We start from the raw sequence: 20,838 nt of genomic DNA on the forward strand, positions 1-20,838 counted from the left end.
CCTACTCACTTTTCGTAGGCTACAAGGATATTTGAGTGCCTGATTATGAATTTCTCAAATCATGTTAGATGAGCGTACGGTTAAAAAGTCTGGTGTGTTTTTGTGTTACCAAATAGGGCAAACGTTAATTTAGATAGACCCCCAGCTTAATGAGGTCAGAGGAACAGAGGTTTCACATCCTGACTCCAGAAATGGGTAGCTGCTAGACAAAATCGGGGCAAGACCTGTGGAATGATGCAATGAGGTCAAGAAAAAGGGTTTAGAGAATTACAGCCTGGATATTCAGCTCTAAGAAAAATGTGATTGACAACATTTGAAAATGCAGATTTAGTTATACAAAGAAAAGACAGTGGGGCTGATCCCTAGGCAAGGTGTAGTTTCGGCTCAGCCTTCTAAAACTAGAAGCCTATTTTCATTATTGAGAAAGGAAACAAGCACCTTCATTAATTCAAAAGGTTTTATGAGATATGGTCTAATAGGATGAAAAAAATCAAAGCCCATGTCTGTTTTAGTTAACAAGGAAAACACAGTGATTTAAATGCTGCACATAAACTCTTCTTAAGATGATGTGGGCATTGTGCTCCCAGTGGTCCACAGCATTTACATATAAAAATCTAAGAAGTTTCTCATAGTCCAAAGCACTGTGGTCAGGGTAGCAATCAATACCTATATATAATAATGATCTGTTTAGTCAGGTAAATGGAAAGCATTACAGTCAATCATCCAAAATATCTTCATCCAGATTGATATCTGTTGTGTCCATATCTTCTAATTCCAAATTATCCAAATCTACTTCTAGTTCGAGTAAACCCTGCAGACAAAAGGAAGAGGGTAATTAAGTTTTACAGTACTGTTAAAGGAAAGTTATCCGTGGGTTCATGATTCAAAGTGAGAACTAAGATTTTCTTAATAGTCAAAAAGAGCATCTTCCCATTTCAAAGCCCCTGCTCTGAAACTGATGTCACTTAAACCACAGAGGCCTATGTATCCTCCAGATATTGATGGGGAGGAAGATGATGGGGTAGAGGGAGGTTTGAGTATGATGTCTGACCTACCTTTTCTTCTTTGTTGGCTGTGTGGGAGGCCACAATAACCGGAGTAGGAGAAGCAGGTTTCCCATCAAGTTCCTGAAACCACAAGTGAAGATATATATGAAGACAAGGGAATTTACTCGGGAATTTAAAGTTTTCCCCCAAGAAAAGGATGATCAGAATTAGGAAGTGGGAGATGATGTTTAAAAGTGAACCATCTCAGCCGGGCACAGTGGCTCACGCCTGTAATCCCAGCACTTTGGGAGGCCGAAGCGGGTGGATCATGAGGTCAGGAGATCGAGACCATCCTGGCTAATGCAGTGAAACCCTGTCTCGAATAAAAATACAAAAAAATTAGCCGGGCCGGTGATGGGCACCTGTAATTACCCCAGCTACTCGGGAGGCTGAGGCAGGAGAATGGCGTGAACCTGGGAGGCAGAGCTTGCAGTGAGCCTAGATCGCGCCACTGCACTCCAGCCAGGGCAATGGAGCGAAACTCTGTCTCAAAAAAAAAAAAAAAAAAAAAAAGTGAACCATCTCAGCCAAATTTATCACATGAAGTGCTCTACTGACCTGTTGAGCTGTAGATCTTGAGGGCTGAAAGTCTTTTCCCTCTTCCATGACATTTCTCTCTTCATTTGGCTATCAGAGAATAAAGCAATGATGAAATGAGATATTCTGAAATCATAATTTACCTATGAACTTGGCCTAAATCCCAGATATCAGCTCTTAATTTTAAAAGAAGACAGCAGTTCAAAATCTGAAGTCCTGAATGTACTTCCACCCTGTAGTTACAATAAATGAAGCTTGACATCCTGGCCACTCACCGTGACAAGTGGGTATTGTTTGGCTGGCCACAGATCAGCATGTGTTTCCTTCACCCATTCTTCAACAACAAAGGCTTCTTTTAATCCAGGGAACAGGTTTTCATACTCTGTTGGGTCAGCAAGGGATTCTGCTGCTTTCTGATTGACTTTTGAGAGATTCTCTCTCCAGAGTTTCACTACCCTATTATAGACATCATGGAACCAAAGAGAGACTAAGTAAATGTGCTCTCTTTTTATTGGAAACATTTCTTCCTAAAATTAAAAGTCTGTACCTTGAAACCTGACTGGGTAAGTAAGTTCGGGCCAAGAAGGCAGCTTCTGGCAGCCGTCCAGTTCTAATTAAGAGCTCTAGGCAGGCATCAACCCTAAACATTAAAAAGGAGAGGTACTGTTACCAAGAATAAACACTATAATAATGGGTACTTAACACAAAGTAAATTTAGTGTTACAAAGCCAAAAATCTCCCCAATCTTCACACATACATCTCATTTCTGTCACTTGTCTTTTAATGGTTGTTAGATAATCAACACACTGCAAGGGTATGAGGGATAAGACAGCTTTCCTGACTACTTTGAATCTACTTAATTATTATAATTCCTAAGACCCTAAAGGGGCTTTTCAAGAGGAGTTAAGGCCGGTTAGATTAGCAAATTTTAAAGGCATAAGGATATATGCCAGCAGAAATTCAGTTCCACAAGACAAATATCTAGGGCAGTGTCTCCAACATGGGAAGGGCCAGACAAGCCAGTGGTGCCCAGCAGAATACCATAGTGTCTTATTTTTTCTTCTATTTTAATTTCATTTTTTTTCTGTGCAAGTTTTATGATGTGGACAATATGTTTCAGAATTCAGAATTTTTTGGATTTTCGAAAGGTGATACAGTATGTATACTATGTATTACCTCACATCCTCAGCATGAAAAAGCCACAAACATTAATACTGCAATAACTTACATAGGAATGTTAAATGCAATAAAAATGTACCAAGTTGGTATAAAAGCAACTAAAAATACTAAAGCAGTTCAGCTCAGGTCTTGCCATCAAAACAGTTATAACTTTTCAGAATATTTTTGGATTTTTGAATTATGGATAAGGAATAGGGTCTATTCTTACAGGTATATAAATTCATAAATACATTCACATACATACAATGGGGTGCACGTTCAAAGTTATATGGCAAAGTATGGGATTGTAAAAAAAAAAAAAATCAGTATGTAGGGGAAGGTTAAAGAATACTTTCGGGCTGGGCGTGGTGGCTCACACCTATAATCCCAGCACTTTGGGAGGACGAGGCAGGCGGATCATTTGAGGTCAGGAGTTTGAGACCAGCCTGGCCAACATGGTGAGACCCCATCTCTATTAAAAACACAAGCCGGGTGTGGTGGCGCATGCCTGTAATCCCAGCTACTTGGGAGGCTAAGGCAGGAGAAGGGCTTGAACGAGGGAGACAGAGGCTGCAATTAGCCGAGATCATGCCACTGCACTCCAGCCTGGGCAACAGAGTGAGATTCCATCTCAAAAAAAAAAGGAAAGAATACTTTTGTGTTTTATTTCATAATACTGCCAACTAACGTCCAAATGATTTGGTTTATGCTAACTTGGTTAGACTTAAAAATATGAGACATCTTTATGCTTTATAGTGGGCTCAAATCTACAAGTAAGTGGCATACTTATCCCCTTTTGTTCTTGCCATAAATGGATTAAAATTATCCAATTTGGGTAAAATCACCTGCCCTTCAGGTACCTACTAGAGCAGCTCAATAGCCTCCTGCAATCATAAAATGCTTCCACCATTAACTGGCAGGGCTGTTGAAGAAGGTGTTTAACATTTCTCCCACTTGAGCCTCCCTGAACAGCTCATTTAGCTCAAACATTTAGATCAGATGTGCTAAGGGCATCCCTTGCTGAAGGTGAGTGCCACCAAGGCAGCACTGTCCTGCTCTGACTGCCCCGTCTATTCAATACCATTTGGCCATTCATCAGTTCTCTCCAGGGTTCATTCTTCACTTCCCTCTCCAAAAACCATCCTCAGTGTAGAATTAATTAATCTTTTAAATTAATACTCACTTGCCCTGTAAAAAGTAGCTCATGAATGCCACATTATTTTTGCCATCTCTCTCCGCACCCTCTGCTAGCTTGTTCACCATATTAGCATTTCCAGAGGCAGTGGCCAAAAGCAGCAGGCCCCCATAATCCTGTGCATGATGCAGGCACTCCTGGGCTAGGCCAAACTGACATTTACTAATGGCAAGTTCAGCAAGTTGTTTCCACTTCTGTTCTGACTGTAAGAAAAGAGTTTCCAAGTTAAAATATCTTTAGAAATAAGCATTTACATTTCCAACATTATTCTGTTAACTGTGCAGACAATGTTTATAAAAAGAGCTGTGTTTGTTAAGTTGGCTCTATCAAAATAAGAATGGCATTGCAAAATGTACAGTAAGGAAATGGAAATTATTCATGTATACAAAATGAATTTAAACACAAATCAATTTTAATGATGTGCAAATAATTATCGTCAACCCATTATACTTTTATCTTATAATTACACAGGGAAAGTAAAACCATCTCACTGGAGTTTTAAGGCAATTAGACTGCAATTATTTTAACAAGTGATTTAATATCAATCACTTTTTTGAAAGCGTACAAAACTACGTCTTTAAATATTTCACAATAATATTATGTCTCACTTGTAGCTTTTCAGAACTCAAAATGCTGCATGTTTAGATGATCTTAATGTAGCTAAAATTTATTTTGCACATCTGAAATTAATTTACCAGTAAATGCCAGTCTGAAACAACAATTGGGAGCCTCAATATACAAAGATCTATAAAAATATCATTACAAAAATGGTATTAACATTTCTCCCACTTGAGCCTCCCTGAACAGCTCATTTAGCTCAAACATTTAGACCAGATGTGCTAAGAGCATCTGCTGCTGAAGGTGAGTGCCACCAAGGCAGCACTGTCCTTCTCTGACTGCCTGCTCTATTCAACACCAAAAGATGAGGGGGTTGGGCTGTCTTTCAAAACCAACATATTTTTAGTTAGTTTCAGACATTGGCAAATAACTGCTATGTCTGTACTCTTAGGCTCTCCAGACTAGTTTACATACTATTTTACATCTTTTCTTATCTTGCAAAATAGAGCTCACATAAGATATGAAAACAATTTTTCTTAAAACAAATTAGAGTGCTAAGAATATCTCCAATGTAATCAATTTAACTTATGCAAAGTTTAACATAATACATCTTTTAAAAAGATAAGAGAGAGACAATAACTTCAACAAAATGAGCCACTAATTTGCATTTGGGAAAACTTTAATAACAAAACATTACACCAAACACATAGAAGTACCTACTGACTTTTCCATCAGTTATGAAAAATCATGAATTAGTACATACCTCTGCTTCCACTGCTAACTGGTATGCAATTTTTAACTCTCCAAGCTGAAGAGCAAGCTCAAAACGATGCTCAGGATCTGTGGATACTGTAAGAGCTTGCTGCTTGAAGCCCTAAACAGATTTTTAAAAATTATATATATTTATGCATACAAAAATGTATGTATGTTTTATATATATATATATACACACATATACAGTGTACACACATTCACAGAGCAAATCATTTCCCTCTCAAACTAGAAACCCCACTATTTAATAAGAAGATGGAATAATTAAGGAGTCATTAAAGGAAGTGGTAAGAACAAACCTGGCAGATAAAATATTCAGTGACAGAATTCTTACTGTTTATTAGGATAATGGAAGCTGGCTAATGTTAAACTCAAGTAACCAGTAAAACTGGAAATGTAAATATAAACATATGTCAGAAAGGAATTTTGCAAAGTTGACTAAACAAGAATCATTTCAAAAGAAGAAAACTAGGCACAGCAGTGTAAACTTAGCGTTGGTAATCTACTCAACTAGGCTGGGAAGTAGAGATCATCTAGTCCAACCCCTCATTTTGCAGATGAGACTATTAGCAGTAAATGGCCAAAGAAACGGGAGTCAAATATAAAACCTTCCAACTTTCTGTCATCTGTAGGTCATAGCAAACATTGTGTATTCAGGTCCAGTCACCAATTAGGTGTCATTACCTATTCCTTTATTGTTGGTCTCAAGTCCAGTTCCTCAGCAAGTATCCAAAAGACAGGAAGTCTAAAATTTCCTTCCCATGCTCCATTAAGGCATTAAGAACAAGCTTTTAAACCAGGGGTCTCCCAAACAACCAGTCTGTGGCCTGTTAGGAATCAGGCCGCACAGCAGAGGGTGAGCAGTGGGTGGGTGAGTGAGTGAGCATTATGGCCTAAACTCCGCCTGTAATGGCATTAGATTCTCATAGGAGCATGAACCCTATTGTGAACTGTGCATGTGATGGATCTAGGTTCCGTGCTCTTTATGAGACTCTTAATGCCTGACGATCTGAGGTGGAACAGTTTCATCCTGAAATGTACCCCCTTCCCATCTGTGGAAAAATTGTCTATCTGCCACGAAACTGGTCCCTGGTGCCAAAAAGGTTGGGGACCACTGTTTTAAATCAACTACTGTAATTATTAAATTAGCTTCTCCTTCAAGACAAACACTACTGATGGGGTCATTTTTAGCTCTAGGGATGTAATGTGTTACACAAAAAGCTCAGGGATAGTTTACCTCTTCACCAGACTGAGGGAGAATGCTCATTTATGGGATAGTCAAGATTGAGAAGCTGGACAGCTTTAGGGTTCTGTCTGGCTATATCTTCAGGATGGTTTTATCATCAAGTTTGAAATGTTTTAACTTCTCAGCTTATACAGGCTGCCAACCCGCCCCGATCCATCCATGAATACGATGTAAATAAGGCATTCTAAATAACCGGAGTTACTTTTTTTCCACTAGCATTGATATAGATAACATAAAACCCAAGAGTGGAGGATGGAAGATCTCTGGAACTAGTCAGATACAGCCAAGGGCAAAACACATGAAATGAGGCGGACTAAATATATATACTTTTGTTTTCTGCTAATTCCCTACTACTAATAAAATCACACTAAAAGGATTTTTTTTTTTTAAAGGCATAAGCTCCCAAGGACACACAGAAAGGGAGAGGAAACAGTAACAAAAGTTTGGAAGCTGGAAAGCTGGCGGAGGAATATAAACATTTTGTTAAAACAGTAGAGAAAACAGATCCTAAATCAGGAGTGAGAACAGCATAGAAACAATGTGATTTACACCCAGTGTGTCTCATGAATGGTAGGGCTAAAAACAAACAAACTGCCCTAAAAGCATTTAGAAACTCTAGATCTGCTCCCCTCTCCCACCTCCCCTCTCTCACCTCCCCTCTCCCACCTCATGACAAAGACGACAGGTTTATTCTTTGGAGAGGACAAACTAAAGAGTCTCCAGACCAGGAGATTCCAAGCACACTTGGAGGAAAAAGTACAGAGTATCAAAGGAAGACAGGAGATTATGAAAATGGATACACAGACTCAATGAAATATTAAATACTGAGACTCCAAGGTATCTTCTACTGAGACCCCAAAATGATGGTGACTGGGGAGCTTTTCAGTAAAATCTACTGAGCCCAAGGGAAAAGACTTAAAAATACTAAAATGTCAACTCCATGAAGGCTACATGTCAGCAGGAACAGTGCCTAGCACATTGTTAAGTGCTTGTTAAATTCATTACATAAATGGAAAGTCATCAAAAATTCATTGGCTAAAGATACTGACATTGAGACTCCCTAATCAAATGGGCCAACCACACCAGATATTGTGAAATCCAAACCCAATATGCCCCACCCACAAATTCAGACCTTCTGATCTGTTTCTTGTACCTTCACTCTTAAATGAGGGCCCAAGGACATCAGATACTTGACGAAAATCACTAACAGCAAAGATGCAGATCAAAATGAAGCAATAAAAGGAACGTGAAGGAAGCATACCATATAGGGGGAAGAGAAAACTTCAAAATCTAAAAACAGAAATATATCATTCATATCTGTAGAAAGATACGAGAAACTTTTATCTATAAACAATAAGATTTTAAAAGAGAATAGGAAAATCAGTGCAGGACATACAACATGAACAATTCCAGAAAGACAGAATACAGAAAACGAAGGATATCACCATAGAACGATTCATGAAAATCCTTCAGAAATGTAGGACATAAGTTTCCCATTAAAAAAGCTCATCTAATAACTGGCAGAATTAATGAAAACTGATTCCTACCAAGGCCTACCATGATTATAACATTTCAGTACAACAGAGACGACATTCAGAAAGTTTCCACAGAGAAAAACCAGGTCATGTACTAAGAATGAGGAATAAAAATGGCTTTAGACTTCAACAATAACTACAAGGCAATGGAACAATGCCTTCAAAATTCTGAGAGAAAATTACGTCCAACAATTATATACCAGTTAAATGGTCGAATATGTTTTAGGGTAGAACAATGGCACTTTCAGATATTCAAAGTCACAAAACAATTTATCTCCCATTAACAACCCTTTTCTCAGGAAATTGCTGAAGGGCATGTTCCCCTAAAATGAGGGAGCAAAGCAGGAAAGGAGATAGGGGTATAAGAAACAATGGATCCAACAGGACAGAAGCAAAGGAAGCCCCAACATGATGGTGAGGGGAAATCCATGATGAGAGCAGGAAAACCAGTGCAGTCTGAAGGAGACAAAGCAAACTGAAAGGAGATCTTCAGGAACTCTGGAGAACCAGCAAAGTCCAGGGAGAATTAACCACAGGTACATAGAAAATTAAGCAAAGGGGGGAAAAAGACAATTATAAACTCTAGGGAAAACAAACAATTGCAGGAAAGGAAAGCTAGATAATATGCTACATGTTCACCTGTGAGCAGTGATTACATAGCCATAATAATGTAAACATTTGAGTAGTGATCAATCAAAATTAGAACTATTCTGAGAGATAAAGGATAGGAAAGTGGCATATATGTGGTAGACGCAGGGGAATGAAAGAAGGCGAAATTCTCATCTTCTACAGAGGGGGAAGTCACAAGAAATGCCTAAAGCTAAGAAATGAAGAAACTGCTATACCTCAAGTTGCTTAGAGATATGGAAATAAATACCAAAAGAATTAGATAAAATAATTACCTCTAGGGAGTAGGAAGCAAAAAGGAGGGAGGGCTGATTTTTTTCTTAAGCTTTGCAAAACTTACTTTATGCTTTGCACATATGTAACTTTGCTTAAAAAACACTACATAAGAAAAAGTCATGTCATGGTACATTTTATATGTATTTTAATCATTTTTTTTTAAAAAGCAGATGGGATAAAGCTAAAAATGCAGTGTAGAAATGAAAATATCAGGAGACTGGAAAAGAGGTGCACAGAAAAGGAAGACTGAAAATCACCTCCAACATTTAAAGGGGGCACTGAGAAAGGAGAAGGAAGAGTGTAAGAAGGGTGTATCATGTGCTGTAATAAGTGCCTTAAACTCACAGGAGAAATTCTATTGCCACAGGAAATCAGTTGGCAATTAAGAAATAAAGTTTTTCAACTCCATACTAATTTGCTTTCAAATTGCAAGTTTTAAAAAACAAAAAGAAAAAGACAAAACCTCTTACCTGCTTTTCCAAAAAGTGTGCAACTCTGGTCCTCTGTTCTTTTGGAATGGTAGGAAGGACCTTATCAGCCATGCTAAAGTCCCTCCGCATGACAGCTGTCTGGTATTCCAGGACTGAAACCAGCAGGGAATAGCTAACGATGTTCAATTCTTTATCCCCCAGATAAAGCCTGTTGTCTTTAGGAATGTAGCCTAGGAGATACATCGTCCTATAAAAGAAACAGAAACCAAGTTAGAAATTCAAATCTGCAATTACACAAACACACACCCCGCCAATCTCCCTCTTACTCAAAACCTTCCCATTTGATTGACACAATTCTGGTTAACAACAGGCAACCTACTAAAACTATAACACTGAAAAATCAGCCTATCATTGCTACAAGCCAGCAACAGATTTTTCTAAACACACTTTAAAATTTAGGACAAATGCAAAATGATACTCAGGTACCTGTCCAAGTGGGCAATGGTGACTATTTCTCCTCCAACATAATAATTTAATCTGTTCACAGAACTTGTGTAAATGAAGCAATCGCCTACCCAAAGCCCTGTTTTCACAATTTCCTGAATCTCACCAAGAACCTGCAGAAAGAAAAATAAAGACAATTACTTTATCCAACATCAGAAATCTCTCAATAAAAAGCTGAATATATCTGAGGGTGATATGGCAGAATAAGGAATGCAAAGTAAAATCCTTCCTATTTCTAGAAAAAAAAAATTTTCCTTGGAATTTTTTTTTTTTGAGATGAAGTCTCTGTTGCCCAGGCTGTAGTACAGTGGCATAACCTCTGCTCACTGCCAACTTCTACCTCCCGGATTCAAGAGATTCTCCTGCCTCAGCCTCCCAAGTATCTGGGATTACAGGCGCCCGCCACCATGCCTGGCTAATTCTTATGTTTTTCGTAGAGACAGGGTTTCACCATGCTGGCCAGGCTGGTCTTAGACTCCTGACCTCAAGTGATCTGCCCACCTCGGCCTCCCAAAATGCTGGGATTATAGGTGTGAGCCACTGTACCCCGCTGGAATTTCTTTCTTCATTTAAGAACAGATTCCTACTCAATATAACCCTTAGGCTCAAAACAGAAAAAAAAACAAAACAAAACACAGAACAGATTCCTAGATTAGTATTTGTAATGTGAAATCTCATTGTTGGGTCAAAATCATGATATAAAAGAATACTGATCTAAACTTAGACCCTTCATAACATGACAATGAAATATTAAGTATTTCACAAAATCTAGGACATCTGCACAATAAATGATTTACCATTTGGGAGCTCATTTAAATCACTGACTAACTAGTCTTAGGACCAAAACAACTATAATTTCTTTACTGAAAGATATCAAAGTAAGTCTAAAGAATTCTTAAAATCAAAGTACAAATTTCTTTTAAACATATTTATTTTAAATTTTGATCTATGAGTTACGATTTTAATTTTTCACATTTCACCAGAAATCCTTAAATGCTGTCTCCCTACACCTAATTTATAACGAAATGTTAAAATCAGTAAAGTCTGTTGTAAGAATATAAATCATTTAAAAACAAAGCTGAAAGCGAAAGTTGTGCTGATGCAATTACCTCAAAGGCATCTTCAATGCCATCTTCAGTAACTCCCTCATGTGTTTCCTGTGCAGCCAAGACTTTTTCTGACAGATACTTAAGGATAAAAAATGATTCCTCAGTAGCAATACAGACTAGCTCTCCAGAGTCAGACCAGAAAATCTGCAACACAACAAAATCATAGACAACTGATTTGGATTTCTGAATGGATATGACAAACTGCACATACTTGGTTTCTTACAACATTTACCTTCTTATATCAAGATGATAAGTATTCACTTAACAATTTTATGTGGCATTATTTGGGAGGGTGGCCAGCTATTATGTGGCTATGCTATTTAGCCTAGCAATGGAAAAACCAAAAGGAGACAGGAAAGGAGAGCTGTCAGTAAACACTGAATGTGCTACACAGAGGACCAGTAGCCTATTCCCTCTTGCTCTAGAACAGTGTTTATCACCTTTTTTATTTTATTTTTTTCATTTTCACCCACCCTCCCTAGAAGTCTTTCTGGACATTTTTCTAATCACCTCCCCCAATGAAATTTTAATACCACAGATATACATATATAATGCATATACATATGTATAGCTATGCTTTATTCATAAAGAGTAAGCCCCCAAGTCAATGTTTACACCCACTGAGGATGCGTGCTCTAGAACCAGACCCCAGAAAAGCTGGTTTGTTTCCAAAGATAATCTCCTGACAGTGAAAACTGTCAAAGCAGCGAGCAGTTCTAAAGGTAAACACTTTGTCACTGGAGATGGTCACCTCAAGTTCAAGCAGCTATCATCAAAATGTATGAAAAGGTTTTCTGAACTATGTGGAAGAAGGCATTTCCAAGTCAAGAATTCTCTGACTTCTTGTTCTCAAAGCATGCTTTTTTCCTGTCAAAATGGCACTGCCACTTACCTCCAGTTGCTCAGAAAATCAGGATTGTTGTATCCTAATGAGGCCGTAGACAATGTGTATTTCAAAAGTATAAGAAGTTATTTAAATTCTAAGTGCTGTTTTATATTTTAAATGGCTTTTGATAATTGAAGAGGGAGAGCAGGGTACAAAAGACACTTCTTGGCCTTAGGGACCCAGAACTCATCACAAAAATAAATATTCCAAAAACAACAATGGAGGGGAAACTCACATGTTTGGGCTGAATTTCAATTCTTCGTATGAGTTCTGTATTGTCCCAGTCGTAGAAGGCTAAGCCATTTACAGATCTGACTCCCAATAAGAAGCCGCCGTAGATACCTAAAGGGAACATAAAAAGAGTTTTGCTTAGGCATTTTTGAGCCATTACAAAGAATTTAAAAATGTATCATACGTAGATCACACTCACTTTCTGCTCCAAAATCTGGTTTAAATGATTTTTTTTCCTTAAAGTTCTTAAATATCTTTACAATGCTGTTGCTCTCTCTTATTGCATACCTGAGAGAAAAAAGGGAAGGCAAACATTAACATGTTATATACTAAATCATAATTCTACCAAATGTTGGAAATATCTTCAAATATTTTTCAGTAATTATGCAAAAATATAAAATAAATATTTGAAGATTATCTGATGTACTGTTTTCCCAAGAGATCAGAGAACTCCTTACAGTTGGACAAATGATGAAAGGGTTTTATACTGTGTATGACATGAATTACTAGGGCTTACAAACCACTTTAGAAACCGAAAATGACCCAAATGTCCACAATAGGTGAATGATTAAACAAATTATCGTATATTCATATAATGGAATGCTACTCTGCAAATAAATAAACCAATTACTGATCCAGGCAAGAATATGGATGAATCTCAAAAACATTATACTGAACAAAAGATGCCAGACTCAAGAGTACATACTGTATGATTCCATTTATATGAAACTCCAAAGACAACTCTAATCTATATAGTGACAAAAGGCACTCATCAGTGTTTGCCTGGGACTGGGGAATGGGTGGATGGGGGGTATGGACAGACTGTTAATGGAGACAAGGGGATTTTGCGGGGATGATAGAAATGTTCTATAATTTGATTGTGTTAGTGGTTACAGATTACATACATTTGCCCAAATCTACTGACATGAACAGTAGTCCTCCCTTATCCATGGGGGATACGTTCTAAGCCCCAATGGATGCCTGAAACCTCAGATAGTACTGAACCCTATATACACTATGTTTTTTCCTATAATGTAAGAGGTGGGCAGCATATACAATGTGGATATGCTAGACAAAGCGATGATTCACGTCCCAGGTAGGATGGCTCAAGATTTCACCATGCAACTCAGAACACTGGGCAATTTAAAACTTACGAGTTGTTTATTTCTGGACTTTTCCACTTAATATTTTTGGAACACAGTTGACTGTGGGTAACTAAAACTGCAGGAAGGGAAACCACAGATCGGGGGACCGCTGTACAATTAAGTGGTACATTCTGTCTTCTGTAAATTATACCTCAATAAGGGCGATTTAAATAATAAAAACTGTGACAAATGGTTCATTAATCAGCCATCATCAGCAACAACTGCTTATATTCAGGCCTCTGCCTTGAAAAAAGGAGCTGTGGCTATCACTGGATATTTAAGATTGTCTGAGGAAGTGATGTGATGAGGGCTTTGCTCAGGACAGGAAAGATGCTGAGCAAGGTCTTGGCTGGATAGAGCTGAAAAAAAGGAACTATCAAAATAGAGGAAGAGGTGTGCTGAGAGAAGGCAATTCATCAACTATAATTTTGCTTAAGATAACACATTACCTTTGAATATATAGAACTGTATGTATATGTGTATTTAGGAAATTTATGAAAAGATCAGAACAATTCCATACCTCTCAATAAATCTTACTGTTGTAACATTTTAAAAAATGTATCTTATTACACAACGCTGAGGCTTAAGTTACCCCACTGTTGGGGGCAAGATGCAACATAAAATGTGGGGCAAACAAAACTAAAAAAACTGTGAAAATGTAATTCAGTTGTGTGGTCTGAAAACACTAAACCCCTAATGTTTATTACACGCATTAAACAGGAATCAAAAAGGAACCAGAGCCAATGACTAGTAAAAAAGTCAGAGTTAAATGATCTTTCCTGCTTTTAATGAGAACATTTTATGGACATTCTGAATTCAGACAGAAATTTGTTAAGAATGGGCAGTGGGTACTATCACAGAAAATAAGTTTTAAAAAAGATTTAATAAATTTCTCATCAAAATGATCAAACCACAACATCACTCCCAAGTAGCTCATAAAGGGGCAGTAGCACCTCAGGACACTACATCACAGGGAGGGCATGCCAAGGCCTTCCAAGGCAGACATGAGGGTCTACTGTGCCTTAAGCCCATAAAGCACCAGGTCCTGCCATGGGCTCCATCAAAGAAATGGGTGCTGGGTCCCCAGTTAAATGGAATTATTATATCAGCTTGAGTGAGCCAGCTCAACGCAAAACAAAGAAAGCACAAAGACGGCTCATGCTATACAGTCGCCTCTGACTCTCATCTTCCAATGGAGAGCTCTGGTGAGAACTGTTTTTTAACACGGAGAATCACAGCCCACATCAAGCCTTGAGAGTCTTCAAGCAGCACACAACACATCTGCAATCAGGGCATGCTGGCTATCATACAATCAAAACTTACTCTGAAGAATCGTGGGCCCATGCAAACTCCTGAGCAGATCCAAAGCTCTTGTTTCTCAATGCCATTGCTGTGTAGATGATATACTCCCCATCACCACACACCACCACAAACCTAGAAATCACAGAAGCCAGGGAGGGAAGTACAGAGGACCAAAGACATGTAGAAGTTAAGAAACAATAATTCATGTTATGGTAAAAGAATTCTAATAACAAATGTTATTTAGTTCATTATTACAATTTAACATCTTTTAAAAGTTATACATTTCTTTGAATACAAAGTTACAAAAAAAATTCTAGCCAACAAATTGAAAAGAAAATTATGAATATGACATTACTGCTGAAATGTTATTGGAATGGTCTTCTCATAAATAAAGGCAACTGGAGACAGGAAGGTGAGAATGGCTGGAAATGCAAAGGAGGAGGATTCCAATTATTCAACCAGTATTTGTTGAGCACCAAGATGCCTAGAACTTTGCTCATGACATTTATACCACAGGAAGGCACTATATTATTACAAAGACTATCTTCATTTTAAAGCTGATCATTCAAATGAATAAAAATATCTCACTCCAGGTTTTAAAGACTATTAAATTCAGCAAAATACAGAGGATATTTTAACATTTAAATAATGAGAAAACAGAATGCTGCAGAGTCAACTAAAATTTTCCCAATGGACATAAGACAACTATCTTTAAAGTTGTTTATAACACTGTAAAGGCTGGTATCAAAAGACTGCCAAAGGCAAAACTTACAGCCAAGAATGTTTTACGATATTAAGGGAAATATGCATAATGCATTCTTAACCTTTATAAGACAATTATATTACAAATAATTATGGATACCATTTACTGAACTAGGCGGCATACTTGGTTTATATCTTTTCTCTTTTTCAATACTCAGCACAGCATTATAAGATGCCCAGACCTGCTGTAAAATAATTTTAAAGCTCCACAGGTTTAGACTTCACTGTGCTAGAAACTCCTCTCTCACAAGATGTTTGGTGACTTACAAATCTTAAGGGAGAAATTCAACTGACAGTTCAAATTACAAATGAGAAACAGAATTATTATCAATCCCAAAACTTTTTCAAAAGACACATATCTCAGAGTCAGGTTTTCTTCTTGAAAGAGCAATGAGTCAGCAAGCATTTAGAGAGGGCACCTACTAAGTCTCAGCATAAGACATACTCCTTGCCCTCAAAGGAGCACACAAAAACACAAACTCAATGCATGCGAAATAACAGGAAACTACTATTTAACTATTCAAAATTGTGTGGTATAGAACAAGTCCAGATGGGAAACATGCTCCATCTTTTGTGCCAACTTGATCAAGTGGCATGGCTGACTGCAGCTGTGTTGAGGATTGTGAGGCCAGGGCAAAAGCACATTGAGGAATGATTAGAGATGCCAACCACAGGGCAAGAGTGGACTGTGGATCTGCAAACCTGTTCTAACATACACAGAAGCTGAGGGACAAATTTTGGTGATGGCTTACCGCCCATTAGGATTGTGCTGAATAGTCTGAGGGTATATTTCACAACTGCCCATATCCTTTACTGCCAGTGGCAATCTTTCACCATCTTTAATTTCAGCATCTCCCATTGCTTTTAGGTTGGCCTGCTGGACTTCTGAATGCTTGGCCCAAATTATCTTTCCATTGGCATCCATGGACATGGCAGGTTCCTCCCGACCAAGCTGAAAGAAAGAAAAATAGCTCTCAGCATTGAAAAGGAAAATGAATAAAACCAAAACAAAACAGATTATTTTTTTCACCTAACAGAGAGCTCCATTTCCTTTCTTCCACTTTAAATCTTCATTGCTTAATGTCTAGTGCTTAATGAAAGAAGTGCCAGTTTTATAAAACTGGTTACTTGGAAGATGACAGTACTAAAATACAAAGAAAATGGTTTTGCCTATGTCCACCTACTGAGAGGGATAGTATAATTACCTTAACAATGATGCTCCCTTCATCATAGCCCAAAGCGACATTGTTTGACCCTCTTAGACTGGCCACGCACCATACCCTCTCCATTCCATAATTCAGTGTGCTCTCAAGCCGGTAGGTGCTTGAATGCCAAATACGTACTGTTCCTAAAAAGAACAATGTAAATACTCCCTTTTGATACAAACATCCGACAATAAACTGTGTCAGGTGAAAGAGACCCATAGAAGTCTTTCTATTCAAACAGATAACACTTCCTGGCAGCTTAATGACCAATTTTTTGATCTACTGTCTTTAAATGATTTTTAAAAGCAACATAAACATAACACATAACATATAAGAAACAAAAACTAAGAATTACGATTTTAAACATGAAATAATAACAGGATTTCCTGGGTAAAGTGTTTCCTATGTGCCAGATGCTTTCTACCCATGATTTCTTCTCACTATAATTTTATGAAGCAGATATATATGTTTCCATTTCATAATTTGCCCAAACACACATTCATGACATAACAGAGCCTGATTTTGAACCCAGGTTTGTTTGACTCCAAAGCACATGCTTTTTCAGTTTTTCTTTAGGACAGCTGACGGTCCTCTTATTTAAGTGACAGAATCAAAATACATGAGAATGATGACGATGATGATGATGATGATGATGAAAATAATGCCCCTTTACTCTTTTATAGCTTAAGTCTGGTACTTTAATAAAAATATCAAAATCCTTGGAAACCTGCAATTATAATGCAGAGACATTACTTGCTTTAAATGCCCACTGAGTAGTTACCAGCACAGGAATAAACATACCCTTCTAACTTACCATCTTCTGAACCTGTGATAATGATTGGCAACTCAGGATGAAAGCTGGCACAAGACACATTTTGGGCATGTCCTTCCAGTGTCTGCACACATGTTTTATTCTGTAATTAAGACATAGAAAACATGTTTTATTAATGAAAAACATGTAACCAGCCGGCCCTTAATTTTCTCAGTGTACAGATACATTATAAATGATAGTAGTCATGAAAATCTAAATAATATCCAATATAGAAATTTTTGAAATAGGATGATCTTGTTGTATATACGAATATTTTATCTAATTACTTTGTAAAATAAATGTAAATGTAACTATCATATTTAAAGAAGGGGAAAAAACCCAAGAAGGCTTTTGTCTGAATATTATTCCCCCAAATTCTCAGGATAATAGATTTCCCCCTTAAAACTCACACCTACCATCACTGGCTAAGTAGACAGTGCTGCTTTAGCCTTTAATATTTTTATTCTGGATTTAAGTACAAATCTGAAAATGTTTCAAGGAAAAACTGACTTTCTAGGCCTCACTTTATTAATTGCTTATGGGAACTTTTGATGTGGAAAACAAAAATATCAAAATATAAGAAAATCTTAGAGATAGGAAGCATGTTAACAAGAATTCATAACTAGGTTTACAAGAGTACGATTTGGCAAAATGGTTGGTAATTGTTGATCTGCTAGCTTACAAAAATGAATAGAAGTCTATCAGTGAAGATTATGGAGGATAATTCAACATTAAAATGTTAAAATTTCTAAATGCAATTATGAAATGAAATATGAACATGTTGGTATTTTATTTTTAAAATCTTGATATGCATTGTTTTCATTTTTATGGAGAATTCTGGGAACACAGTTTAGGTGCAAATACTGATACCTTAAGTTATTATGCTGTGAACAGTTTTCAACAACCCAAGTCTTAACTGTCCTATAAGAAATAGTAAGAAACATATCTAACATATGGAAGTAAGGTTATGAAAAACTGTACCTGATAATCCCATATTTTAACAAGACGGTCATCTGCACCTGAAATGAGGTATGGCTTGTCCCCACCACTGTAGTAATCAATGCAATTCACGCCTTTCTCATGTCCTTCCAAAGTGAAGTTTGGTGATGACGAGCCCAACTGCCATACCTGCAGAGAGAAACAGCATCGGCCAGTCAATATGGGGCCTTGCTTTACAAAAGGCAAATCCACCATATTTCTGACACATTATGTAAAATGCCAAAGCCCAGGAGAGAAGAGCTATCAAATTTTATTTTTTATCCTGTTTGGTTTTTGTTCTTTCTCATTTTACTTGAATTTTCAGGGAGCAAAATCACTATGGCGTTCTTTAAAAGAAGTGCCAATTTCCAGGCTTTATCTCTAGAGATTATAAGTCAGTCAATCCACAGTGACGCCCAGGAATCTAGATGTTATGAAATTATTTTATTATAGATTTAATATACAGCTCATGAAAGTAGATTTAGTAAGATATATTAAAAGTTGCTGGGTGTGGTGGCTCACACCTGTAATCCCAGCACTTTAGGAGGCCAAGATGGAAGTTATCACTTGAGCCCAAGAGCTCAAGACCAACCTGGACAACACAGCAAGACCTTGTCTCTACAAAAAAGTAAAAAGTAAAAAATTAGCTGGGCATGAAGGCACACGCATGTAGTCCTAACAACTCAGGAGGCTGAGGCAGGAGGATCGCTTTAGCCCAGAAGTTTGAGGTTACAGTGAGCTGTGATCATGCCACTGCACTCCAGCCTAGGCAACACAGACCGTAACTCAAAAATACATAAATAAATAAATAAAAATAAAGGCCTATTAAAAGGAGAAAATTACTGCCTAATTACCAATTTAAAGTGTAGAAAATTGTTAAAAATTACCACAGCACAGAATTAAGCTTTATCTTTACAAATATTTATTGAGTGCCTATTATATGGGAGGCCCTGTGGGGAGTATAAATGTGTAACAAATGTTTATCAATTACTGTATAAAATAAACTTTATTGGAACTGAAGATAAGACAATTATTGTTCTCAAGATAAACCTAAATTAGTAAAAAAAAAAGTTTACAACTAATTTCAAAGTTAATCTATGTCAAAAGCAAGGATAATCCAATCAAAGGCAAAATAGCTAAGGTCAAAACCCTAAGATATTCAGACACATAACATTTTACATAAAGGAAAACTACTAACAGTGTTTTATATAGGTGAAAGCAAACATGTAAGCAAAAGTTAATTTATTTTAAGTCAATGCATATGGAAATATTTTAATTAATTAATTTATTTATTTATTTATTTGAGATGGAGTCTCGCTCTGTCCCCCAAGTTGGAGCGCAGTGGCGCAATCTCGGCTCACTGCAAGCTCTGCCTCCCAGGTTCATGCCATTCTCCTGCCTCAGCCTCCCGAGTAGCTGGGGCTACAGGCGCCTGCCACCACACCCAGCTAATTTTTTGTATTTTTAGTAGAGACGGGGTTTCACCGTGTTAGCCAGGATGGTCTCGATCTCCTGACCTTGTGATCCACCTGCCTCGGTCTCCCAAAGTGCTGGGATTACAGGCGTGAGCCACTGTGCCTGGCATGGAAATATTTTAAATATTATGATAAATAAAAGAAGCATGATTGCCCTCACTGCAACATGTATTAAGCATCTAGGTCAGGTAAGGCACTTTGCTGTTTGCTATCGAATGGCTGGGGAAAGGGAGTGACACAGTTTCTATCCCCCAAATCCAGTATTTCAGGGGATAAAGATTTCCAAAAACGTGTAATAATAATTCAATCTGAGAAAGGCTGAAACAGAGGCAAAAAGCAATGGAAGAAATGGGATAAGCATAACTGGCCCTGTCTAGAGGTGAAGTTGATGTCTGACAAGAGGTTCTCAAGAGTAAATATTTGTGCTAAACCTTAAAAGCTGAGTAATTATCCGGAGGAAAATATATCAAAACAGGAAAATAAAGAGAAGTGCAGGCAGATGGAACAGTTCAATGAAGTAAGGTTTTGTGAACATTCATAGCCTCTCTAGAGGATGGTGAGTAGACCAGGGTTTTAGGAGATGTCGCATAATATTAGCCCAGGCTAGTCCTGGAAATCCTTGTATTCCACACTAAGGCATTTGGACTTTATCCTTAGATCAGGAACTGTTTCAGAAAGATAACAGACAGCAGTGTGGTAAAATGGAGTAAGAAAGAGAGAATAGAGGCATATGGAATTTAAATGTAAAATAGATAAACGATGAGCAGAAGTCAACAATGAATACTAAAAGGAGAGGACAGCAGTATCCTAAAAAGATATTGGCATTTTTCTTATTCTGGGTTTCCAAAGGCTAAAAAATTTTTATAACATGCTGCCTCCACACAGAAAAACGCTCCTCATTAAGAGCACTGAGTTGCCACAATATTTTTCTAAACAGAACATGTCGTTTGGATTAAAATGAGAAATCCTATTTTGACTTCAAAACAGGCTTTTGAGAAAAATTTTTAAGATGGGTACATTTCTGACCAGTCAACAGTAAAACACCTAAGG

At 37.5% G+C, this 20,838-nt stretch overlaps 1 protein-coding gene across 1 annotated transcript in view; it reads right to left on the reverse strand.

Moving 5' to 3' along the window:
• Window positions 1-443: 443 nt before the first annotated feature.
• Window positions 444-20,838, reverse strand: part of COPB2 (COPI coat complex subunit beta 2) — a 32,385-nt gene continuing 11,990 nt past the window's right edge. The window contains exons 6-22 of the mRNA XM_004037743.5: window positions 18,317-18,463; window positions 17,339-17,438; window positions 16,525-16,667; window positions 16,072-16,271; window positions 14,579-14,689; window positions 12,310-12,398; window positions 12,115-12,221; window positions 10,994-11,137; window positions 9,867-9,997; window positions 9,420-9,627; window positions 5,258-5,368; window positions 3,925-4,139; window positions 2,131-2,223; window positions 1,859-2,039; window positions 1,605-1,673; window positions 1,056-1,127; window positions 444-811 (exon numbers count right to left, since the gene is read on the reverse strand). Coding sequence (XP_004037791.1) covers window positions 716-811; window positions 1,056-1,127; window positions 1,605-1,673; window positions 1,859-2,039; window positions 2,131-2,223; window positions 3,925-4,139; window positions 5,258-5,368; window positions 9,420-9,627; window positions 9,867-9,997; window positions 10,994-11,137; window positions 12,115-12,221; window positions 12,310-12,398; window positions 14,579-14,689; window positions 16,072-16,271; window positions 16,525-16,667; window positions 17,339-17,438; window positions 18,317-18,463 — 2,217 coding nt within the window. The 3' untranslated portion in view covers window positions 444-715. The remainder of the gene's footprint in view (window positions 812-1,055; window positions 1,128-1,604; window positions 1,674-1,858; window positions 2,040-2,130; window positions 2,224-3,924; window positions 4,140-5,257; window positions 5,369-9,419; window positions 9,628-9,866; window positions 9,998-10,993; window positions 11,138-12,114; window positions 12,222-12,309; window positions 12,399-14,578; window positions 14,690-16,071; window positions 16,272-16,524; window positions 16,668-17,338; window positions 17,439-18,316; window positions 18,464-20,838) is intronic.

Source organism: Gorilla gorilla, chromosome 2 (assembly GCF_029281585.2).
Source record: "Gorilla gorilla gorilla isolate KB3781 chromosome 2, NHGRI_mGorGor1-v2.1_pri, whole genome shotgun sequence".
NCBI lineage: Eukaryota > Metazoa > Chordata > Mammalia > Primates > Hominidae > Gorilla > Gorilla gorilla.